At 40.8% G+C, this 26,004-nt stretch overlaps 1 protein-coding gene across 33 annotated transcripts in view; it reads left to right on the forward strand.

The window, feature by feature from the left end:
• UTRN (utrophin) overlaps positions 1-25,732 on the forward strand; it is a 478,862-nt gene extending 453,130 nt beyond the window's left edge. For 16 of the 33 annotated variants that reach the window (XM_070506675.1, XM_070506686.1, XM_070506737.1 and 13 more), the window contains 8 exons: positions 627-665; positions 891-956; positions 1,996-2,061; positions 10,762-10,920; positions 11,303-11,543; positions 14,209-14,317; positions 15,494-15,586; positions 23,726-25,732. In XM_070506675.1, the coding sequence (XP_070362776.1) occupies positions 627-665; positions 891-956; positions 1,996-2,061; positions 10,762-10,920; positions 11,303-11,543; positions 14,209-14,317; positions 15,494-15,586; positions 23,726-23,814 (862 nt within the window). In that variant the 3' untranslated portion in view covers positions 23,815-25,732. Of the gene's footprint in view, positions 1-626; positions 666-890; positions 957-1,995; positions 2,062-10,761; positions 10,921-11,302; positions 11,544-14,208; positions 14,318-15,493; positions 15,587-20,932; positions 21,065-23,725 lie in introns of all 33 variants that reach the window. The other 17 variants (XM_014850669.3, XM_014850666.3, XM_044768697.2 and 14 more) reach the window with 9 other exon arrangements.
• The last annotated feature ends 272 nt before the right edge of the window (positions 25,733-26,004 follow it).

Genomic DNA, 26,004 nt, shown 5'->3' on the forward strand with positions numbered 1-26,004 from the left:
AAAAGTTGTGTTCAGTTTTATTGAGAATGTGAAATTTTTGGCTGGGTGTCAGGGAGGGTATCTGGGTTGCATCTTTTTTCCCTGTATCTGAGGTTGTGAAACTCTGTATACTTCTGGACTTGAATTTTTGCCTTTAAAATTAGACAAAGAATCAGAAGAATTTCATTTTATTGCAACTCTGCCATCCATATATAATGCAGTCTTGGGTATTTAATTTTGCTTTCCTGACCAAGTTTCTTCTCCAGGAAGAACAAAAATATGATTGCATCTCTTTTTAGTATATTATGGAACATTATCTTTAAAATTCTTCTGTAATTTCGAGCTATTTGAGAACATTCTGTTTCTTTTTTCAATAAGACTATTTAAGGCTGTGTTTGCTATCTTGTAAGAAATTTCCCGTCATATCTGTGAAAAGGCCCCTGCAGGCACTTGAATACACAGCATCTTCTCTAGACTAAAGAGTGACTTCTTTTCCTTTTGATTTCTCCGTGGTGGACCTCAGGGCAACCAAACGTATGAGTGGAAGACAATTAAGACTGCTCCCCCTGTGCCCCCCCACTGCGTTTGTCTTAAGTTACTCTGAAGTGTTTGTTCTGTGACTTTTGTTTCCTTCTCCCTCTTTGCAGTCCTATCACACTCATCAGTATGTGGCCAGAGCACTATGAGTGAGTATGCACAGCTCCATCTGCAGAACACGACGTTCTGATTGGTTTTATTAGCATGGGGTGATTACTAAACTCTTCTTCTCAAATAATGGTTCTGCCTCCTGGGTAACAATCCTAGTGGTTTGTTTGCATGGCAAATTCGTTGTTTAACTAAGCTAACATTCCTCATGGTAACCTCTATCAATATTTGGGCATAAAACTGTTTCTTTGCTTTTTCCTTTACAGCCCCTCACAGTCTCCTCAGCTGTTCCATGATGATACCCATTCAAGAATAGAACAGTATGCCACACGGTAAGAAATGCCCATAGGAGCCCTCTGCTGCACTGCCGCCCAGAGTGTATCTATTACTGTGTTAATCCTATACCATTAGACGCTTTGGTTTAAGGGAGGTAGTTTTGCAGAAGTCGTGATCCCGTTATATTTGGAATCTGGGCTCTCGTCTTTCCATGTTGTAATTTGCATTTTACCAAGCACCCGCTCTGCATTCTGGGAACGGTAAATCTCCACAGGATGCGATTATTGAGCTCATGAGAATCCAAACGCCGTACAAGCAGGATTTAGATAATGTAACCCAGTTTCAGTGAATGAAAGTAGGGATTGAAAGTGTTCTCAGGAGATGGTGCCCATATGAATTACAATATGTAATTAAATTTATGCCAATGCTTTATTATAGGGGTTTATTGTGGAGTCCCCAAGCAATATAAAATATAGGCTGGTCTTGACAATATGCACAAACTTTCAGAAAAGAAGTGTATACTAGGCATCTGCAGTGCTGGTAACTGGCTGTGCCTAAAAAGGTTAGTTAGCATCATAAAAATAGTAACAGTTGAACTGGGACTTGGCCAAATAGAATTTCTGGGAAAAGGGAGGCTTGGAGTAATGGAAAAACTGAAAAGCATTGAGCTGGGAAAGAACATGGCTTGTTTAGAGAATTTCAGGTAGAGAAAGGGTATGAGGATGAGGAGTAAAGGGACAGAAGCTGAAGCGCCATAAGGAAGGGCCCGCTTGCTGAGGAGCTGGATTTTGTTCTTAGGTAAAGGGTAGTCATGGAGAGTCCTTAAATGTGAGAGGAGCATAATCAGATTTGGGTGAGAATGAAGACCCACTTGAGGGTCTGGAAGGTCAGTTAGAAGACTGGGCCTTAAGGCAGTGGTGACAGAAATGGAATTCAACATTAGATGCTGCTCTAATTTCAAAACGTTGTTAGGAGATTTGGACTTTTCTGTATTTTGTCAGAGTTATGTCAGTTTAAGAATGACCAAGGGTGTACCTCCAGTTGACTACGCCCTATGTGGCCACATTATCTAACCTCCTTATTCTCATTTTTCAGACTAGCCCAGATGGAAAGGACTAATGGGTCTTTCCTCACTGACAGCAGCTCTACCACAGGAAGTGTGTAAGTAAATCATGAAATCAGCACTGCCCTGGGAAGGCTCGTTCTCTGTTGTGGCTGTCGGAAATAATCTTCTTTGATCGTGCCTCTGAATTTTGATCCCAATCAAAATTAATAAGTGTGGTTTCAAAAATGTCTACATAGATTTTATGCTTTCAAGCCGTGAGAGTATAAATTGGATATGTTTATTTATTTAGTTTCATATAAATTAATGAAAAAATCCTGCAGTTGGCATCTAATCTGCTTCAGGAAAATCAGATTGTTATATTTATAAATACAGGTATAAATATTCCTTCCATTTGTCTGATATTTCTTGTTAATTTCACAAATGTAATTCCACAGAATACATGCCCTTCTGTAAGGTGCTTCCTTCTGTGTGCCCACATTTTCTCCATAATCCTGTCAGTTTAACAACTGTGACCCACACTGGCTTGGGCATGTAGGCCCCACCCTTCACTGGAAAGTGTGAACTCTTCTGCCAATATTTTATTTTCTTAGCAACTAAGGAAAGGTCTTGCTGACTTTAGGATCCTTTTTAAAAACCTTTCTAGGCAGATATTTTATCTCTGATTGTCTCACTGTTGTGTGTCTTCTTGCCTTTGGAACTTTTTCTCCCCAACTACCGCACCTTGAAATTAACCTTTTTAATTCTGAATGATGTCTAAAAGATTTCAGTAGTGTCAAGTTTACTGACTTGCGTAGTTTCATGGTGGTTTGGGTCTGGTGGGAGGCTGTAAGGTAGCCAGGAAAGTTATAGAACAGAGTTCTTAGGTGTTATATATTAAAAAGGACCGTGGAGGGAGCCCGGCCGAAATGCCTTAGTCACTTCACTCTAGGGTAGAATGTCTCCCTGCCAATAGTTTTCAAAATTGTTTTACTATCAATAAGCTTATAAGTAAAAGTTATCAGAAGATTGTTCAATTTTAAATTTCAATGACTAGCATGTTAGTACTTTACAATAATACAGTAGTAATTTGTACATTATTACTCATGGACCGTGAATGTGGAACAATTCCCAAACTGAGATAATAGCTTATTCATAATGTTTGTTTCATATTTAACCTACTAGTGTGTATTTCGTATAAAGTAGTTAAATATCTTGACTATCTCCTAAATCAACATAATTTCCACCAAGGTTGACACAATAACTAAAGAATTAAATGAAAGAAAAAATAATAATTAAAACCAAGTTTAAATTCTTTAAAATATGTTTGTCACACCCTGTGAAGAGAGTAACGCTAATGCTCAAATTTATTATATCTTCTCTTCAAATTAGAATAAATACTATTTATTTTTAAAGTTAGCACTAATATCTGAGAAAAAGAAAAAGTAATCAGATGACTAACAGCTGAATGCATTTTAATATTCTCTCAATGGATATATTAACTCAGTCACCCATCAACAAACATTTATTATATACCGACCATGCAATAGTGTGCTGGAGCCACTTGTTAAATTTTCAAGTTTGTAAGCTTGTTTGTTAAACAGAGCCATGATTAAAAATTAGTTTACATATACTTACAATTAAATGGATTAGATTAAAATAAAAACACAAGTAATACTCAGAACTCATCACGCCCTAATTATTTTACTTCTTTTTACTATTATCTGCATTCTCGGGTAATTTATTGTAGTTGTCAGATGGTGTGCAACTGTGTATCTTTTCCTAACTCCACATTCAGGGAAGTCATTAGCTTAAAGTGGCCATGATGAAAGTATTTAAACTGTAACAATTGTAAATGCTACAAATCAGGGCCTTTTTATTTATTTATCTTTTAGAGAACCTGCTGTTAAACAGTTACCAGCACACCACCGCCCTGTACCCATACTGTAACAGTCTGCAGATGGAGATAGTGTCTTCAGGAATCTTACAGGCTAGGGAGGCGACAGATAAATGCTCGTACAGAGGAAGAACATGGTGAGGGCGTTTGTGGTAGACAGAAAAATGGCCCCCAAAAGAAATCCACATCTTAACCCCTGAAATCTATGAACATGTCATTTATCTGGCAAAAGGGACTTTGCGCATGTGATTAAGTTAAGGATCTTGAGATGGGGAGATTATCCTGTATTATCTAGATGGACCCAATGGAATCAAAAGGGTCCTTAGAAGAGGGAGGAAGGTCAGAGGTAGGGAAGGAGGTGTAGCTGTGGAAGCAGAGGTCCGAAACAGAGAGATCTGCAGATGTCACACAGCGGGCTTTGCAAATTGAGGGACCCAGGGGCCTCCAGGCTCTGGAAAAGACGGAGAAGCAAATTCTCCCTGATATGGAAGACTGAACTAAATTAACAGTGTAAGAAGGAATAAGCCACTAAAGAGAAATTATTTTCCAGGTACTGGTGCATTAATATTTCTTAATGACTATGTTAAGAAATCTTACGTTGACAAAGCCAATTCTGGAAGTTCTTCGCTCTTTCACAGTCTGAATTACTGAGGAACTGGGGTTCGTTTTCTGTGAACATGCGGGGATTCTGCTGTCGGGGTGAGAATGCTGACAGGGACTCTGAGTCCGTGAAGCCCTACTCTGGACCTCAACTCCAGTACTTTGACCTGCAATGGTCACCTTTTCTCCCTTAAATGTGCAATGCTTACTTATTTAAATATTTCCATTTTCATCAATACTCTTGAGTTGACAAGGTCAGTAAGTGTTACTACAGAAATACCTTTTGCCCCACAGCTCAGAGCCTTACCATGAGGATGAGTATTGCCTCCTTTGGGCTCATTGTGCTCCTCAGGATTCGGAAGGAAGAGTTGGGAACTAAGCCCCACTCTTTCTCTGGCTCTCCTGCTGTGTTTCCCATCTAATGAATTAGCATCTCAGATCATAGGATAGAGGAAGAAATGTTTGCTGCTCTTAACACGATGCTGCGCTGTTCCTTCTTTGCTTTCAGCTGGGATCAAAGCTTCTGTGTGTCTTACAGGACCTATTCTAGCAGCAGGAAGTATGCAACATACTCTAACACCCTGACCTTTCCCTGGAAATGTCCTGAAGCTCCAACATGGGTAGGGTCATGACACAATCCCAAGCAACAATAGATGACAGTTTTCAGTACCACCTAACAGTATCTATCGCCAGCTTCTGACCAAGGGGTGGGTGGCCTCTCAAGGCAGCCTTGGCTCTTCTTCACTCGCAGGTCTGTCTGGAGGCAACCAACATCTGAAATGTTCACAATTTTTATTGTTGTTGGGAATGATTAAAAACTAACTCTAAGTGCCTTAAGCAAAAATGGTATTAGTTAGCAAGTTTCTACAATACTTTTTGGAATTTTTCTCTTTCTTCAATTCTCCATCTTTCATGTAGGCTCCCTTCTGTTGAGGTTTTTGTTATTCCAAGCTGGGTCATAAAAATATTATTAGGTTTCCTTTGAATAATAATGGTGATGAGGCAAAGACAACCACCATCTCCTCCTTGATAGAGAGCGTAGCAAGAGCCGGGCCCGGTTCTGAGCGCTTTGCCTGTCTTTGCTTATTTAATCCTCACAGAAGCCTTTGAAATGATACCTTGTTCTTGTTACCACCATTTTTCAGATGAGTAAATTGAGGCCCTGAGAGGTCAGGAGCTTTCCCAGGGTCTCACGGTCGGTAAGTGGTCGAGCTGGGATTCAGCCCCAGGCAGCCTGGCTCCAGGCACTGACCCTCCTGACCACCCCACCTGTCTGAGCCACTGCAGGGAGGAAGGGATTCCCACATGGGAAAGCTGCACTGGAGATGCAGGGTGGGGTGGGGGGGGGTCAGAGCATCTGCAGATCCATCCAGTCCTCCTGGAGGTCATCGTTGTCCTTGTCCCACTCCTGCCTGTTGTCCGTCCCCTCCTCAGCTTCACAGGCCTAGTGAAGATTTTGTAATTCAGCACCTGCCGATCAATCTCTCAAATTTGGTTTTGGATGATCCCAGCCATAGGCAATAAAAGAAAGCCCTATGCCTTGAGATATGAATTTTGAGATTTGAACTTGTAATTCCCTCTAAGTTATCCAAGGTTCTTTTAGTCATTTGCGTCTTCAGAAACAGCCTTCTGCCCTACAGTTGGAGCCTCTCTGTCCCTCAGATCAGTCTTTGGAACCCATTCCCTGACCCCCCACAGTGTTCCTCCTGGGTGGAGCTGGCTCTTAGTTGGTGCACCTCCGTGCATCATGGGCTGCTATCTTCCCAGCCCAGACGTGAATCAGTCTCCCAGCTCCTTCCTCACATAGACCCAATTCCCGATACTTCCTTCGCCCCTGAAAGTCCGACTCTGGACAATTCAGAAGGGCATCCTAATTTTAAGGATACTAATTTTCTCTGAAGGAGAAACTAAGCAACCATGTCTCAAAAAAAGACAGGACCCAAGATAGTCCTGGTAATGTCAGTAGCAGGAACTCACGAAGAGTTCCTTAGGCCATTGCCCATCTGCCATCTGTCCTTGAGTGACACTGTTTAGTGTGAAAGATCAAATTGGGAGGCTGGCCTGGTTTGCACTGGCACTACTGTTTGCAGCTCTGAAGGCTGGAGCAGACTAATCCTTTGAAGGAGGGAAATTATTGTTATTTTTGTTTATGTCTTGCCTACTTTCAAAAGATCGCTGAATGAATCACCGTTCTTTAGTCGTCTGAGAAGTGCTGATTTTGTAATCTAGATAGTATTTGCTAGGTGTCGCTTAGATGTAGTATAATTATATTCCATCTGAGGGTATTTCATTGGTGCAGATCTGTGTTTTTGTGACATTTTCTATTTTAGCGCCAGGCACACTATTGATGTTTAATGGCCCCAGTCTGGCACCTCATGTACTATCTGCATTTAAAGAGTGTGCTCTTGGTTTTTGTTGTGTATAGTTAAGAACTTGAATGTAGCTATTTTTATATTTAACTTTTAGGCCCCATATTCTGTGAAAAACCCAAGACTAAAATTATATGTTGTTTATAAATGATTTTTTGTAGAAATTGCCTTAATTCCCTTCCAGATACCTTAATGAAAGAATATAATGATAGTGGGGATGATTATAATATGTGATTACAATAAGATGTTAAACACCATCAGCTTCCCCAAAGAAATGAATTTATGTAAATGTTGACAACAAAATGCATCTCAGATCTAATTTTGACTCATTTGTGTGTGTGTTTGTTTCACTGTGGATGGTCCCCAAATCTTTACAGCAAAAATTTAGTTGGTGTTAATATTGAGCCCTAAGTATAATCCGTGAGGTCAGATGCTCACTGGCGTGAGTGTTCTAAAGGCATAAATGGTCTAATGGTGCCCTGTGATACAGGAGGAGCTCCCTGCTAGGATGTGTCATAGATCCGCCAGGTAGCTTATAGGGCCCAAGTTTTCTTTTAACTCTTCTGGTCCTTATAATATTTCTTCTATTTTTTTAACTTTTAGTCTTTAATTTCCTTTTTTTTTAAAAAAAAAGATTTTATTTTTTCCTTTTTCTCCCCAAAGCCCCCCAGTACGTAGTTGTATATTCTTCGTTGTGGGTCCTTCTAGTTGTGGCATGTGGGATGCTGCCTCAGCGTGGTTTGATGAGCAGTGCCATATCCGTGCCCAGGATTCGAACCAACGAAACACTGGGCCACCTGCAGCGGAGCGCACGAACTTAACCACTCGGCCACGGGGCCGGCCCCTTTAATTTCCTTTTAGGTGAATTATTTTGTAGGAGTCATATAATTAATTGGTTTTTTAACCAATGTGAGAATCAGTTTACTTCTTATTTATCAAAATAGCTGAGGTTACCACCTACTTTTCTTCTCTCTATTTTGCGTTATCCCTGCTCTTTCTCTCTTTCATCTGCTGTGTGGACAGAGTGCCTTGTCGCACCTCTGCGTGACCTGGCTGGTCACCTGAACGGCTGGTCAGGACTCTTGACGTCGCTCCATTGCCTTTGCCATCAACTGTTATGGAGAGTAGGAGCTAAACTTTTTCTCCCTTTGCAAATAATTTACTGCTTTGTTTTGATTTCTGGCTGGTTGTTTGTGATGCCTTGTCCTTAAAATATAGAAATTTCACTGGTATCTGTGTGAATGTTTCTCTTTTATTATTATTATTTTTGGATATTCAGTCTTTTTAGTTTCTATATTCATCTTTTTTAGCCTGTGAAATTTTTAAAATGTTCTGCTGTACTCTTACCTTGCTATGAGTTTATTCTCTACCCACTATATCTTTATGCTTTGTCCATTTGTCCTGTCCATGTATTAGATTTGTACTTTTTATTATCTCTTATTATGGCCTCTGTCTCCACATGAACTGGATAAGGTGCCTCCAAACACTGGCAGTGATCAGGACACTGACTAGAGTCTTGTCATCCTTAGCAGCTAATTGGTGTTCCAGCAGTGCTGATACATTGGCCTCAGAGCCTGCTTCTGCCACTTCATAACACAGTTCGGTTTAGGGTATTGGCCATTTATTTCCCATCAGGAAAGGAGCCTCCACTCATACACACCCTTGCCAGATTTCTGTTTGAATTAACTACAAGGGCAACCTAGGAACTTTTGGTTCTGCTTTCGAATGCTGCTGCTCTGTCTGCAGTCATGTAGTATGCATCCTCTCCTCTTATCCTCATCCTTCTAAATTTAGGACCGAGTGTGAGATTCTTCTAGAGGCTCCTTCATTTATTTCCCAATGACACTGCGTTTTCTCAGGAAAGGTAATCAAAGGATGGTGCCATAGTTGATTTCAATCCTGATGCCATCCATGTGCCTTGTTTCTAGTTTCCAGCTGTGTTATGAGGGTCTCACTCCTCCCCCTTTTGTGTTCATTTGTTGGTGGAAGGAAGGTGAGGTTAGGTAGCAATGTTTACATTGGGAACTTAACCACAGTGCATGACTTTTATTTTCTAAAAGTGTGTGTATATGTACATGCACACACATGCACACATATATACATATACATGTCTACATCTGTATATCTCTAGAGACAGGGAAAGGGAGGGAGAGAAAGAGTAAAGGGCAGTTTACTGATAAAGGAAGCCAAAGAAATGAGTAAGTGGCTCATTTGAACCTTTGCTTTGGCTGTTTGGCAGGCGTAACACTCATTTTTCTCATTTGTTTCATCGTATTACTCTGAGCACAATGCTCAGGACACCCCTTTTCGGAGAATTCACTAACTCTCAGATGCCATGTCAAGTCCCCTCTGTATCAGAGTAACTGCAATAACACAGGGTTGGATTTTCAAATCAGAGTCTCAAGGATCAGAGATGTCACCCAGAATCAAGTGTTGCTCATCATCTCCGGGGCATAAGCAAGAGGTCCAGGACTGCCAGCCCCGCTCCCCAGGTTCTTTCTGGCTGCATTAAGATGTGCTCCGACCCCCGTGTGGCAGACACGGTCTCTAACGGACATTCGCAGTCACATCGCTTACACAGAAGGAAGCTGGTTCAACCATGGGAGAGCTCTATCTTATACTCCGATAGCTACATGACTTATGTGATGTTTTTCGGAAACCCTATCCTATAAATCCATAGATTCCAGGATTTGTTCACCAGAAGCCATCAAAACAGACCACGTACAATCTGCTAAAGGTATTCTAGAGCAGGACTCTGCTGCCAGCCTTAGCCAGGAGGTCTGTCATTGGCACGTTCCTAAGGAGATCTGACTGGATCTCCCTGTAGAGGAAGAGAAGGGATTCCAGGCCTGCTGGCACACCTTTCCTTTCCATAAATGTATCAGCCTTGTCTACTTTGCTGTGCGTCGGCTTCTGGCAGTCATCAGGTTCGACCGCGTGATACGTCTAGTTCATTAGACTAGTAGTTAGAAGTGTGAGAGATCCCAAGTGAATTAATGTAGTTAATGCAGAATGATTGATCCTAGAAATGACCAATAATGCCAATAATACCAAGTAAAATATCTGTAGATATTTGATAAATATCTGCAGTTATAATTTGTGCTAAGTTATTTAAATGTAAGAACATAAGGATTATATTCTTCTATGCTGTGGGTTACAAAGCATTACAAAATTGCTTTCAACCACATGCTGACGACAGTGAAATCAACTATGTCTTAGTCGATTGGGGCTGCTCTAACAAAATACTGTAGACTGGGTGGCTTATAAACAACAAGCATTTATTTCTCAATGTCTTGGAGGCTGGGAAATCCAAGAGCAAGGAGCTGACAGATTTGGGGTCTGATGTGGAGTGGACACCCTTCCTGGTTCGTAGACAGCTGTCGCCTTGCTGTTTCCTCACATGACAGAAAAGGGAAGGGAGCACTATTGGGTCTCTTTTATAAGAACACATAGTGTTAATGAAGGCGCCATTCTCATGACCTATCACCTCCCAAAGACCCCACCTCCTATAGCATCACATTGGGGATTAGGTTTTAATATATGGATTTGGGGGGACGCAAACATTCAGTCTATAGCAGTTTATTTTTAATTAGCAGTCTTTCAATCTACTCTTTTGGCATTCACTTATTGATTTTGCCTATAGTGTCTTTTATATTAACTGTTTAAGTGTTGTACTTTATTTTATATCCACTGCCAAGTAAAATATCTCTTCTCAGGTTTGTGAGATACGCATGTTAGACTAAGGCAAAGCATGGAAGGTTGGTGTGTGTAGTGTAGTACACTATTAGATAAATAGCTTCCTAGAGCTTTAAAGGGAGGTCATGGGGACATTGAGCTTTAGGGCAATCTTGGCCCTGCGGCCATCCCGATCGTCGTTGCTTCTCCCTCCTTTATGTGCAGTGACAGTGGCATCCAGGAGTGAGCTTCTGTGTGTGTTTCCTTTATCTCCCTAGGGAGGACGAGCATGCCCTCATCCAGCAGTACTGCCAGACGCTCGGAGGGGAGTCCCCGGTGAGCCAGCCCCAGAGTCCAGCTCAGATCCTGAAGTCCGTAGAAAGGGAAGAACGTGGAGAGCTGGAGCGGATCATCGCCGACTTGGAGGAAGAGCAAAGGTGCGCTCGACCTGGGAGAAGATGCGTTATCCTGGGAAAGCTTCTAACGGGACATTCTTTCATGCTAACTTCAACATGGCCCTGACTCATGCTCTTTCAAGAGCCCTTGTCTAAGAAGTACAGTGGAGTCACAGTTTTAGAGGACGTTAGCGAGCCGGGCCGCGGGCCGCAGGTTACAGCTGCGTGTGGGGTTCAGCGATAATGTCAATTAGAACATTTGCTTAAAGCTATGGTTTCCTTCGTGCTTGCTCATCTCATTATTAATAAATGTTTTTACCTAAGAGGAGATAAGCAGCATGAACTAAATTTGGAGCTCATAGACCATTTTGGAAAGAAGCTGATGTACGCACTCGTAACTCCAGTTTTTCCTTTTCTCCGTTAGAAATCTGCAGGTGGAATATGAACAGCTGAAGGAGCAGCACCTGAGAAGGGGGCTCCCTGTCGGTTCGCCGCCAGACTCGGTTGCGTCTCCTCACCACACGGCTGAGGATTCAGAACTGATAGCAGAAGCGAAACTCCTGAGGCAGCACAAAGGGCGGCTGGAGGCGAGAATGCAGATCCTAGAGGAACACAATAAGCAGCTGGAATCTCAGCTCCACCGACTTCGACAGCTGCTGGAGCAGGTAGAGTGTGAAGAACTCACTGTCGCCCCTCCCCGCGCCACCCATCCCGGTCCCATCTCCCAGGTGCTTGGTCCCGGTGTCAGTAAAGAGGTTCACCTTTAATTTCTCTCCTCCGTGGCTAATCGAGACTGGTTTAGGAATCCCTCTTCAAGTGTGAGCATTCACTCCTCACTGACACAAAAAAATGTGTTTGTGCAGCTTAAGATGGAGTTTCCCCTTCTTCTTTAGCACTGAGATCTCTCTCACCTCTGAATATACATCGGCATAACTTCCGTGTGGGAAACATCTGTGCCATTAAGGGACATCAGGTGAACTGAACTCGTCGTGCCAAAGCCTTTCTTCCAATGAGCTATTTTCAAGAAATGAAGTGACACATGTTTATTAATTCGCTACTGTTATTTCCTAACACTGGGCCATGTTTTATGGCAGTTGTTTGCAGACTTTCTTGGCGATAAGAAATACAATTTACATTATGATGAATGCATACACGTATGATGGATACAAAATAATAGTTACCATCATAGAGAAATTATTTCTCTTATTTTCTATTTTGTTCTTTCCTCTCTCCCTCCTTCCCTCCCTTCCTTCCTTCCTTTGTTCCTTTCTCTGTTTCTCTCTTCCTCCCTCCTTCCCTTCCATTTTTCTTCTCCCTATCTTTCTTGCTTAGTGCTGGTCAGGACCTACCAAATCAATTTTATAACTCGTCACCAGGTAATAGCCTGCAATTTTGAAAAACACTGTTCTTTGGGATATGAAAAAGCATTAGACACATGTTCTGCCTTTTTGGTGCTTGCAGTCTTGTTAGGTATCATAACAAGATAGTATGATATATAACGAGATCGTATCATGTATAAAGACACAGCACACTAGAGAATTAAGTACTTGATTACATCTAGCAGTTGAAGGATAGGAGTCATGTCATGAAACTAGTAATGCAGACACGTTTGCAGCAGGTGCAGAATCCCACCAAGTGGGCCTGGAACTTCTCTCCCTTGAAGAATCCTGACATCAACATTCATGTTGTCTTTGCCCTTTCTCTCTGGCCTCTGCAGTGTGGGGCCCCTAGGCAGTGAATAGGAATGCCTTTCCCCAGAAGTGATTTATTGAATCAAAGGCAGAAACAACTTTCTCTCCAGTCATTTTCTCAAGTCTTAGAAAACCGTCTTTTCACAGTTGCTCTCAGTATCTTTTAACTTGTCAGAATCATTCAAAACAAAGGAATGTCTGCATTCTACACAGCGGGCCCCAAATCACCCCTTACATTTTGACCGTATGCTTTTCTGTATGTCTGTCACTGGTTCAGAATTTGCGTGAGTGTGTTGGGGGAAGGCTTCCTTCAGAGCCTCCAAATTGTGCATCATTAGAAAATAACAGTTCACCGAGAGTGATCGGAGGCCTGGCTTTCTCCAAGTCCTTCAGAATGTTTGATTCTTGCCTCCATGCCAGTCACATGCCTGGGAAAAGCTACATTGTTAGTATTGTGAATGTGAAGTTTCTGAATGGTGGCTGTGTAAGAGATGAATTTTCTCTGGAAATCTCTTATCTCGAATATGAAGTGTTAGTGTTAACAAGCTAGGGCATGGATGGAGTCCTTGTGGAAGGAAGCTGTGCTGGAAAGCTTTATTCGCCATAGCCTGTGGATGCTCTTCAGAGAGCTAAAGGCTCTCCTGCTCTCCCTCCGCCCGCCCCCACTCTCTCCATCCCATTAGACAGAGCTGCCTAATGGCTCATGTGCCTTCTGAATTGCACAGTAATGCCGTTAGAGAGCTGATATCTAAATGGCTCTGTATATCCCAGACTGCAGGGCTCTTATCTCCTCTTAATGATTTAGCACGAATGCCCGAAGTAGATGGAAAATTCAGCTCTGATAGTAAAAACTGGCAGAACTACCAGACTTCAACTAATATAGATTTAATGGAAAAATCAGTATCAAAACACTGTAACTTCTGCATTCCCTCCACAGTGGACCACACTTTCTCATTTGACCATGTACTCGTCAGTGGATCCAGCACCAGTGGAAAGCTTTGTACGAGGGTGTGTTTACAAAGTCTTTGCCAGGTGTCAGATTCTGTTCTAATCGCTTTCCATATACTAAGTGATCACCAAAACCTCTGACACAGGCTCTCTTATTACCATCCCCAGTTTATAAAGAAAGAATCTGAGGCACAGAAGGTTACAAAATTTGCTCAGATTTATGCAGCTACTGAGTGGCAGAGTATGAATCCAAAATCGTGTTCTTCACCGCTCTCCAATATTGCCTTTCAATACTAATCTAAATTTAAAAATGAGCTGACTTTCAGATTGGATTAACTTACTGTATGAGAAGTAGTGTTAATTTTTCAAAGATGAATGAAGCGTTTCTAAATTCACTTGGTTGACATAAATATAAGAGAGAAAAATTGCGGGATGAAACTGACATTGATGAATAAAACTTGCAGTATAACCGCTGGGTTCTTCAAGGAGCCCAGACTGCAAGGGAGGAAGCACTTGATACTAAGATGAAGTTCCAGCTGGAACTGACGGGGATGTGTATTTGAAAATGCCCGAGGTCAGAGAACTCCCCATGATTAATTATCCATGGTGGGGGAGAGCACGTTAGAAATACAAATGTTTTCAACGGTTATTTGCATCTTTCCTCTGCTCTAACCTTTGAATGTGATTCCAGCCTGAATCTGATTCCCGAATCAACGGCGTCTCCCCCTGGGCTTCACCTCAGCAGTCTGCACTGAGCTACTCACTGGATCCCGACCCCGGCCCGCAGTTCCACCAAGCAGGTCGGTGTCCCCGACACCTGTTCCCTCACTCTGCTCTGGACTTTGCCACTTGTTTTTCGTTTTAAATAGCATTCTTACAGCATAAAGGAGTTTTGTAGTCTCTTTGGGCTCAGCTGAGTACAAAGCCATTTTAACAATACCAAAAAAGCAAACCTTTTAGAACAATAAGCTATAATATGCTTGCTTTTATAATTTTTTGAATTTTGGTGAAAGATGAAAAAAAGTGCTCTTTCCTTTTGGGATGAGTAATAGTTTAATTTTTTCTTTCCTGTTTGGAATGATTTTTTTTTTCATTTTAGTATATTTTCTATCTCTGAAATATCATATTTGTACATATTCAGAATATAATACTAAAGAATATTACACCAATCGTGGTTTTCTCTGCCCAGGTCTGGGAACTCAGTATTCGGCTTTCTCCATCCTGGTCCCTGTAGACATTGCCACCCCTCCCGCTCCCATCTGAGGCTGAGGTCCCACCCACCCTGTCGTTGGTCACAGAGGGGACCTGTCACTGCTGCTAGAAAAGACTGTCAACCGGGCATTCAGGAATGACATTTTGTTATTAATGAAATTTAAGTTCTACAGTGCTACTGAGGACCACATATTTTACCCGCATTAGTTTGTTTATGTGCTGTCTTTTGCACATTAATCAGAAGAAAACCTAAACTATTATTATTATTTTAATTTTTTTAAATAAGAGAGTTATTTTGCTATTGCTTATAGAATAAAAAATATCCAAATAAAAAGTATCTTGTACAGTGCCTCTAGTTTTGTAGCAGCATAAGCTACCCTGTGCTGAAGTCTCCAAAAAGGAAGAAGGAGGGAGAAAGAAATTGGCAGAATATTTTTCTCATATGAGGGAACACTTGGAATGTAAAATAATGGAATTCTAACTAATGACTTGAAATAATACGACTACATTATTTAGTTTTCACGATGAGTTTTCCCTGGGCACATGGATTCTTTTTCCAGAAACATTTAGTACATTTTATTTATGTAATATTACCTATATTATTTATGTATATTACATATAAATTAATACAAAAATGGTTTTGATATTTTCCCCTAAAATCATTGATCTTTAGAGACCAGTACTAGTATTTTCTCCTGAAGCTGGATCTTGGTGGAGGCTGGACATTAATTTCAGGATGTCTGTTCTTTTTCTCGCTGTCACAGCAGCAGAGGACCTGCTGGCCCCGCCTCATGACACCAGCACGGACCTCACAGAGGTCATGGAGCAGATCAACAGCACATTTCCATCTTGCTGCTGTGAGTATGAACGATCCTAACACCGTGGCTACGCTTTTCCCTTCCATTTCTTTTTTCCTGCGTGGGGCCCTTTGTTTTTTCTGGGAAGATAACAAAAACCGATATGAGAAACAGGATTGAATATTATTTGAAAATAAATCAAACATTCTGTGTGTCGACAAAGCAAACGCTCAGCCTAGACAGCACCACGGCGCTGGAGTCGTGACAGTGAAATGCTGCCTTTTGAGGTTTTTCTGGATTCCTCATGAGCGATAACACGGAGGCAAAGAAAACAAGTCTGTTGTTAAGAAATTATCCTCTTTAATGCAAGCAGTAGTAAGAAATGTGCATTACTTCAAAAAAGAGCTTTTAGTGGCCTGCCAAGCAAGGCGTGTAAGTAGCCTTTTCTAATGTAATTCCCTCTCTTTTCTTCAGACATTGTTCCCTGATGTCATCAGATTTAGGGGCAGAAAGGGATTATTTTCACGTTTTCTTCTGCTTTCTTTTTTCATAGAACATAATAGTCACTGTATCAACGCTGAACAATTTAAGGCATCACAGATTACGACCCTGTGAATTTTCCGTATGAATAACCAAGAGCCAGAAAATAACCCAATAAAAACAGTTCAAATCCCAGAGGAAATTGTATAATGATTCTTATTTATTGATTTTTTCCAAATGTCTCATCTTGAGCATCTCTCCACCTCGCAGTTTCTGCGAGCTCTCAACAAACACACTCCTGCTGTTTCACTCGGAAAGAGTTTGCTTGTGTGTGCAGACATACTGCTCAATTCCACGATCGTATTTTAAATAATCTTTTAAAGAAATCTGAATGTATTATTTATAATTTTTAAAGTGATTTCCCAAAAATTGATTTTTAAATCTAGGCAACCACTATACTAAGATTTTAGTATGTGTATGTATTATCATATATCAGATATATGTAGTGTATATATAAACAGTCTCTCATCTCACCCTTTTTCATCCTCTTCTCAGAAAACGCTACCCCAAATAAGGAAAAAGACCTTATTGGGAGAGTAGGTAAATAAGATATATTGACTGCTTTAAAAAAAATCACGCTTCAGCTTATAGCACTCTACAGTTTACAAAATTCCATCGTTAGCAGGAAGTAGAAACAGCTATTTGAAATACAGTCTTTGAATTTTCAGAAGTATTTGCCTGAAGGACATATTACAGTTTCCACAAGCACATTATATTTGGGAATGTGTCGTTTTCCAGGTTGTTATTTGTAATCCTACTTCTCAAAGTTTGCTGAATCGTATTTACTGAATGTCAGTCCCCACACTCACCCAGGAAAGCATGTGCACACATGTACACACATGCATGTGTACAGACACACTTGGTCATGTGCATGCACACACACACACGCACACACTTTTTGGCCCTCTAGAGTCTCACAAAAGCTTAAGAGGGTCAGTTGAAGCCCATGTGGTGTCAGGTTTTTGCTTATCTTCTAGGCTCTGTAACAGCCATAATAGATGAGCAGATTAAATCTTTTATAATAATTATAATTCAGGGTTGAATTTTTTACAGATTTTGGTTCTGAGCTGTATGTTCCTTACTGACTACATAAAACCTCATCATACTCTTTACCATCTGGAATTTCAAAATTAAGTTTCTAAATGCAATTACTATTTAGTTCAGCTTAAATCCAAATACATTCGTCATTATTAGTTAAGAACAAATTCTGTAAATCAAAGCCTGTTCAGAAGTTTTTATTGAAGTGCCCTGATAGGCGTGTGCATTTTAGAAGTCAGCTGGCAGTGAGTGCTAGGATGGGAAGTATGTTTAAATATATGCTTTATTGTGGATATAAAGTATATGAGTTCCATAATAAAATTTTTATACTAAAAATTCATGATTTGTCTTTTTAAAAGTTTAATTTTCTAAAGCAGTTACTCTTAAATCTTTTCCACAATATATTATTATATCTGGATATTGTAAAACACTGATCTATGTCATTTTAGAAAAGAATATAAATAAAAATAAAGAATAATCATAATTATGGGCAAAAATGAATCTTAAGAAGTGAGCATATTCATCTCATTTTATGGCCTCAAGTATGAAATTCCCATTGGTTGGAATCTTAGTAGCTGTTAATAGATGTCATTGGTTCCTGAGAGGAGTATATGTGTCTTCATGATATTTATAACATGACAGGTTAGACTCCTGCTTTGCATTGGCGTCCTCTCCACCTGTGTCATTCTGTCTTGTGAGAGTGGGTTATGAAGCCCCAAGATTCCCTAATGGGATTCTGGCCCCATGTTCTCATAGTCTTAAGTTTGTACGTTCACAAATGTTTATCCGATTTACAATTTTCTGTGGATGAGCATTACCAGTCGTGTTATTTTGGAGAGCTCAGAATCCTTTGAAATTTAGATCTTCTTACTTTTGATTTCTGAAGTTCTGCTATTAGTTTGGGTTTAGTTTGCACTTCTTGGTATTTATATTCTGTGTTTTGCTTTGATAATATAAAAATCTCCGAGATAGGGACAGCTTTCCATAAAAATAAAGGCTTAATTGACTTATTTGTAAAATTGACACATATTTTTTTAAATTCTGCCTAAAGTTGTTAAACCTTTTAAAAATTGATACAGGATAGAAATGAGCACCTGACCTGACACGGACTTGGTGCCCAATACGTGTTTCTGAATTGAGTGAATAAATGAACGAATGAATGATTACCTTTTCCTACTGGGAAAGTTGAGTTGGTGAAGTTTCCCCAAATGGCACTCGGAAGGTTCTGGAGGCTTCATTTGCTTTGTTGCCCCGTTTAAGTTGCTCAGCTAGCAAACATTTTAGTAAGCCTTTGCATTCCCAAAGCTTACTGACCACCTTTGGAGGGTTTTTCTAAGCAAATCAGATTGGCAGCCTCCCAATGCCAAGCCAATCCATTGAGCCCCGTAACTAATGAGAACTTTAAAATTGCATGTCACCAGCATACAATGAATTGATCTGCATGTTAATCTTGGCTTTTGATCCTTTGTGGATTAAAAATTAGCATGGTCACAAGTGAATTTCCACTCCTGGCAATCTTGGAATTAAAACGAAACTGTATTCATAAATCCTAATTGCATGAATCGACTACTTAAACATGACTTTTTTTTTTTCCACTGTGTCTTTATACTGTTGTGCATAACACTTTAGAATTCCCCTGGCTTGGATTAATATCCCAGTTGGTGCTGATAGCATCCTTGAATTATGGCCTTTTAAAGTCTTCTTTTAATTATTTACATTGAGTTTCAGAGTGGAGAGGCAGGCATTTCCATCCCTTCCTGGCAAGGCGTTAATGAAGGGAATTTAATTGTGTTTCCTATTAACCAACGTACACACTAAAATTTCACTGAATGCTGTAACTGCTTTTTTTTAGTGTAAAATATCTTTGGTCAGTTTATCATTTATATCATCCACATATATAGGATACTAGTAAGAAGTCATTTAAGTCAGAATAAGTTTTCCTGATAGACCAACAAAGGCTTTTAAAATTATTTTTTATCTATAAGCATACGCTCACTGTGAGTTGCCTGTGTTTGTTAAGCTTGAGCAACCTTCATTTAAAACTCAAACCCTCCTAAAATGCGATGGTTTCCTGATTTCTTTTCAAAATATGTTTGATTTGTTCTGAGGAATACCTATAGCTTTTTATTTGATAAAAAACTGTAGGGTTAAAAATGTAGATTTGAAGCACAGTGGGTTCCGTTTTTGTTTGTGTTTGGCTGTTTGTTACCTAGGAGAGAAGCGTAATTCTGCCCATGGTCTACTTGATACTGATGCGGCCAGGCTCTCCCTCTGGCGCTGCTCACCTAGCTGGCCTGACAGATCCCGCTTTTTTTTCGTGATGTAACGTACATCTCTGGCAGGACTAGGCTCGTTTTCACCTGATTTTTCCCCCAAATACGACTGGGGCTTCCACTTTCCCTCCAGGCATCATAGGAAGGTCACCATTGTTGCTTGCTCTTTTCTTCTCACAGAGTTACTGGTACCTTCTGTGTGATCACCGATGTCTTTTTATTTCTATTTTTACCCTCAGCACAGAAAAATGAGAGCTGGAAGGAGTACAGCATGCTAGATGATTAGGAGCAATTCGTATTTGACTCAGAACAGATGTTACCATCGTGGGGGGCTGGGCAGAGCTAACCCCCGGCCCCCGGTTGAGTATGAGATGACAATTGTGAGATTTTTGCAGGGAAAGGCAGAGATGAAAAAGCAGAGGCCTTAGAGAAGCTATTTGCTGGTGGCTGCCCTCACCAGGCCCATTCGATCAGCTCCACTGTCCATGCCCTCTGTAACCAGGAAGGAATGGAGCTGCTCAGATGCAAAGACGAATTAGACACCATATTCTAACTTCTCCAATGCTCTTAAATGGGCACCTCAAACTCACATTATTAACCCAAGTGCCTAGAAAACTGCTGAGGCTTAGGCCAACCCTTTCTTTGATGCGAGCATCTCACCACCATCTTCCTAGCCTCTGGGGCAAGAGTGAACCAAGCGTAGCAGAAACTGAAGACCCTGCCCCTTCATTTCTCTAATGACCTCTTGGTCAGAATTCATTCTATTCAGCAAAATATACAGAACTTGCTCTGTTCTGATACATAAACCAAATACATGGCATGATTTCAATAGGAAATTTTGAGATGTTTTGCAAAACTAAGTATTCACCGAATGCTTTAGTGTGTACTTAGTTGAGAGATCCAGTGTAAGGGAGGAAGACATATCCTCTACCCTCTGGGTATGAATTAAATTGATGTGAGACAGAATAACAAGAGAGAATCAAACAAGAGCTGTATATGTATGCATCAGAGACACTCAGGAAAGCTGAGCAACTCACCAAAGTGACAGAGTCTCTCATCTTAAATACCATCTTCAGCTAAAGGCAAAGGAGGATGTTGGGGAGGGGGGGTGGTGGTGGTTTGGGACTATAAAGGGGAGGAAGGCAATTCACAGGGAAATGCAAAAGCAAATGTTTGGTAAATAGAACTTTGATAAGAGTCAGCTTCACAAGGATCCTTCCCATCCACAAGATACCAAGAGTTATCTATGGTGATGGCCTGTCCTGGGGACAAGCCTTTCTCTTAAATTTCTTTTAGGCAGCCAGGGGGTAGATCAAAGTGTCTTTCAGAACCTTTTGTTCTTAAAAATAATCAAGGCAAGGCAAAGAGACACTATTGGGGTGGCCAATTCTGGACCCCTACACCAGCATATGTTTTGCATATTTTGGTGGAATTTCTGTATCTTAAAGCACATAGAATATGACAAACTAACTAGGAAAACTAGCCCTTGTTAAAGCATTAAGTCAGAAAAAAAAAAAAATACCAACCAAAAACCTGTTTCTTATTTTCTTGTTAGCACCCATTTAACAGCTGGGAGTGGGACATTCCACACTTTTGTGTGCCCGAGGGGGTACAGCACAGAAACAGCACTGCCTTCAGTTGATTTCTTTTGTCTTCTCTTTCAGCAAATCTCCCCAGCAGACCCCAGGTAAGAGCTAATGAGCCGAGTGGCTTGGGTGTTGTTGATTACAACCTGGGGTAAGCAGATTAGCTACCATCAATTTTAGTGCTACTCTATTCCCTGTGTAAATAAGTCAACTTGCTTGACATTTCAATACTAGCCAATTCAGTACCAATAGTTTGTCAGTTTGACAAGGAGGAGCCCCTCCCAGGCCAGTTCTTCCAGAAGGCCAAAATGTCAAATGCTCTATCCTTTGCGTTCAAATGGCTTTTTAATGCCCCCTATGTCCTAGGTGAAGTCACCTTGGATAGCCAAGTGGCTGACCACTGTGCTCCCAGATATCTGCTGAAGGTAGCTAACACAGAACATTAACTTAAAAACAGCGACTAGAGCAATTCACAAAGTGGTTTTGTTACACTGAAGGGGAAAAAGTTCTGATTTTTCATTTAAAATTTGCTGAGAGGGGCCGGCCCAGTGGCATACTGGTTAAGTTTACACACTCTGCTTCAGTGGCCCAGGTTTTGTGGGTTTGGATCCCACGTGCAGACCTACACACTGCTCGTCAAGCCAAGATGTGGCGGCATCCCATATACAAAGTAGAGGAAGATTGGCAACAGGCGTTAACTCAGGGACAATCTTCCTGAAGTGAAAAGAGGAAGATTAGCAACAGATGTTAACTCAGGGCCCGTCTTCCTTACCAAAAAAAAAAAAAATTTTGCTGAGAACTGTTGGCAGCTATGACCTTATGCCCTTCAGTGTTTTTCCTTATCAGGTACTCTTAGTAATAATATGCCACAAGACCACAGTAAATCTTTGGATTTACAGTAATCTTCTCTTTCATGAACTTGCTTATTAATCTTTTTGAACAGTGAACCTGCTGATTGTATTATTGTTTTCATGGCAAGGAGGACTGGGGTCTTAAGGAGAAGCACGGGAGTTTGTCTTCAGTAACCAGAGGGAAGATGAGGGATATGAAGTCGGTTAGTGGATGTGGTATGAGAGCTCATGAAGCGGAAGCACCTGGTGCCATGGAGCAAAAGTCTTCTGATTGCTTCTCTTGTCCTCGCCAGTCAGAAGGCGCGGCTCCAGCAGAGAGAGTGGACTGAAGGAGGTGTCGGAGGTGTGAGGAGAGACTGAAGGATGTGTCGTGGCTGCTTGGAGACCAGGAGGGCAAATGGAGAGGGAAATGGAGCACAGCCACCCGGCAGCCTTAAAGGCCACCACTTCAGGTGCCTGCTCGTGCATTTAGCATGAGGCTGGTCTGAGGGCTCTGCTTTGCCCTCTGGCCACATTCAAATTTGTGAGCACAGGCACCAGAGGAGGCCAAGTATTGCACTTAGCCACGTTGAAGTTGTGGTTTGGCCAAGAGAGTACAACAATTCAAGGGAGGAAGCAAAGGACTGATGATAATGATTGAATCAGGCACCTGAGCTTGGGAGGGAAAGAAGCGAGGATGCTGTAGGTGTAGGAGGATCAATGGATGATAGTACCAAAGGATGCATGAAGTTGGGGTTCTAGTGGAAGTAAACCGGAGAGGCAGAGGTGGTTGTCAGAAGCTGGATGATTGAAATTGAAATGTTTGGAGGGGTTGCAGGTATTGGTAACGGTCCATGTTTGGAACTTTGAGTGAGTGGCTGAGAAGGGTGGAGGACAGGTTCACTGGAGAGAAGAGCTCCAGGAACTGAGAGGCCAGAGTTTTGGAAGAATCATCTATGTGGGTATTGAAATCGCTAAGATTTAAAAATAGTTTTCAAGTAGGTGACGGTGAGCCATTTCTTCTGCAAAAAGTAAAGGAAACATGACCGAAGGGGTCAGCAGCTGACTGCATCGTGGATGGTACAGTCTGATGGCATGAGATGCAATGCTGGGTGTTCTTAGGGAGGAGAGAGAGAAAAGACCCTGGAAAACACAGTGAGGGTCTAGGAAGGACTTATCCAGTATGTGAGGAGTGTGGGAGATAGAAAACAGTCACAGGTGAAAGGGCTATGGAGGAAGCGGTGTCTCCAGGAGAGATCCAGGTATTGATTAGAGCAAGCAAGTGAAGGACGCAGGCAGAGAAGAGTTGGAGGACATGGGTTTTAATGATGATGGACCCAACTGTTTGCCCTGCCTTTAAAAGGTTCATGCTGCTCCCCTGAGTGTGACCTGGATTTGTATCCTCTCTTACCTATGTACATTGGCCCTGAGCCTTTAACTGGCACCACTGCACACGTTTGGACTGTGATTCCTGTCTTGTGTTCCTCTTATCGGGACCCCAGCTTGGCACTGAAACCCTTGGAATCGTCAAGGGTACCCCTCTGCAGGAGACCTCCCACTGTCCCCCAGGGAGAGATGGGGTGCTTGCATCAGCCTGATTCACTCAGCTTTGGTACCTCCAGCAAGAAAAAGCCAAGGTGTCTCAATTTGAACTTGGTTTCCAGCCTGGGCAAGAGTAAAGGCTTCTAGACTTCCTCCATTTCGGCTGCAGTGATAAAAAGCAGACAAGGTGACTTCAGGATGAGAGAGAAGGACCTCATCCCAGGCAGCAAAAGTCACAAGAGAGTAAAGGGTCCCCTTTGAACACAGCAGAATAGGGTTTGACTAGTTCTGAAAGGAGCCCCGTGTTTCCTGGAAGAGTTGACAGGTCTCTACTACCTGTAAGGTTTTATGTAAATATTGTTCTCACAGTACTGGTTTCCATTCCCACAGGCAATGTGAAGTATTCGTCTAGTCAACCAGCATTTCCTGACGTACAGTATTGCCCTTTTCAGCAAATGCCAATTCCAAGTTCCATTTAATCAGAAGCTCCATGGCTCCTTGAAACATGCTGTTGAGTGCGGACTGTGTTCTACTGAAGGAGTAAAACACTGACTATCCAAAGAGAAAAGGATATTTTGTTTTTATAATAATCATATATTATTGTTTTCTTCTTCCCTTTCTATGCAACTGTAAATTAATGAACAGAGTGGTATTTGGGAATGGAAATACGTTTGTCTCTGATTTGTATACTGTATTCAGCCTGGGAAAGTGGGTGGGGGCTTTCTAATATGACACCTTCTTTTTAATAACCTTGACAAAAATTGCATATGAGTTAGAAGACAATTTTACATTCCTTCATCTTAACCTTGTACCATAACTTCATTTATTTCTTCAACTCTTATACTATTATGTTTTGGTTATTTATAATTCACCAGCCACATGACCAAATAGATATCCTGTAACTGTTTCTATGATTTGGCCAAATTAATCAGTTCATATATTTCAATCAAACACTATATGTATATGGATAAGGCTACAGTTCTGTGTATACTGTTTAACTTTATTTGACATCATACATTTATTTCTTTAGCAACCACTTGGATAACCACAATAAAAATCCTGTGGGCCTAACTGCTGATGCTATTGGGATTTTTTTCCCTGCCTTTTATTTCCCTGCTCTATATACGTAGGTCTTGATTTCTTTATTTATTTCATGTCCCAGTCTATATGATAGAGGGACTTAAAGAGCAGGATTATAATAATCTCAAAGATCATTTTACCAAAGGTTGCCCATTTAAGCATATTTTCATTTTGATGCAGAAACAAAACTTGGTATAGCATTTCCTAGTTCCAAGGTCGTGATTTTCATCATTCAGTACACGGCAGACCTTTCCTAATTGTGCTACCAGAACACATCTTTGTCTTTAATTCCCTTTGCAGAGAATTTTATTGTTGTTGATGTATATTCAAGCCATTTATAATTCTTGAAACTCCCAGTTATTTTCTTTCTGATAGCAAACACAAATTTAATGCATGTCTCATTTTAACTTTTGGGTAAATGAATACGTTTTATTACCCTGCATGGAATCAGTACATTTGGGAAGGATATTTATCAAAAGCTGACATCACCGCTTCTATAGAAGAATGAAATTAATGCTTAGATGGTGGTACCCCTGCCTTTACCTTTGAGTGCTTTCAATTAGATGTTTGGTTCAGCTTCTGATTTAACATTTAATTGATTCAGTTTAAATATGTTGTGTACTTACCAAATGTAGAGGAACCAAAAAAAAATAATAAGGAAAATAATGTGTTTTGATTCAAGCATATGTGTGTTTGAAACATCAGGACATCTTAATTTTGGGTTCTCTTGAACTGGGATTTGCCAGAAGGAGGCTTCAAGTTAGAAACTACTATTCTTTTAGAAGGTTGGGTGGGTTGGGGGGTAAGGGTGTTTATTTGCAGCATAGATATTTTGAGAAGAAAATTGTTTTATATAAGAGGAAAGCCATGACCACCTTTCTACCTCAGATCCATCTTCGTCCATCATGTTGGAAATAGCTTTATGCTGCTGCGTCTGCAAAATTGAGAGCTTTTATCAGGCCACATCATACCCAAGAAAAGCACCTATTTAAAGAAAAAGATTCCCTGAACTCTGAACTACAAGTTGTAGATTTGGTGTCTTACTTGTTCTTACTTTGAAAAGTTATGTATTAATTTTTTTCTGCCTGTAATTGTGCACAACATGTCCTCTATCTGCTATTAAGGAAAAGCTACGTAAAACACTACATTGTAACCTTCTAAGTAATAATAAATAAAAAGAAGTATATTGCAGTAACAGCAAGGGGAAATAAGTATGTAGTTCTTTTGAAATATGTGGTGAAGAACTAATCATAAACTCTCCTCTAATCTGGTTACATGTTGTATTTTTCATGCTGAATAAAAGTAATTTTAACACAAGATGACTTTGATATTCTTCAGCTGTGTTCACTGATAGAATCTGAGCTTTGAATATACATTTATGAAAATAAAATATAAAGAGAGATTGTATCCTGATAAATCTACATATTTTCCTGCAATTTCTCTCATACCTATTAAGACATTCTCTCTCTTGCTGTCCTTGTCTCACTCTCTCTCTCTCTGTCCCTCTCTTCTCTCTTGTATATGTAATTCTCACTTTCCTTTACGGATAGAAGGCTTATTGATAGGGAAAAAATAATGTTGGATGTTAA

The sequence above is a fragment of the Equus asinus genome, chromosome 1, assembly GCF_041296235.1.
Source record: "Equus asinus isolate D_3611 breed Donkey chromosome 1, EquAss-T2T_v2, whole genome shotgun sequence".
Lineage (NCBI taxonomy): Eukaryota > Metazoa > Chordata > Mammalia > Perissodactyla > Equidae > Equus > Equus asinus.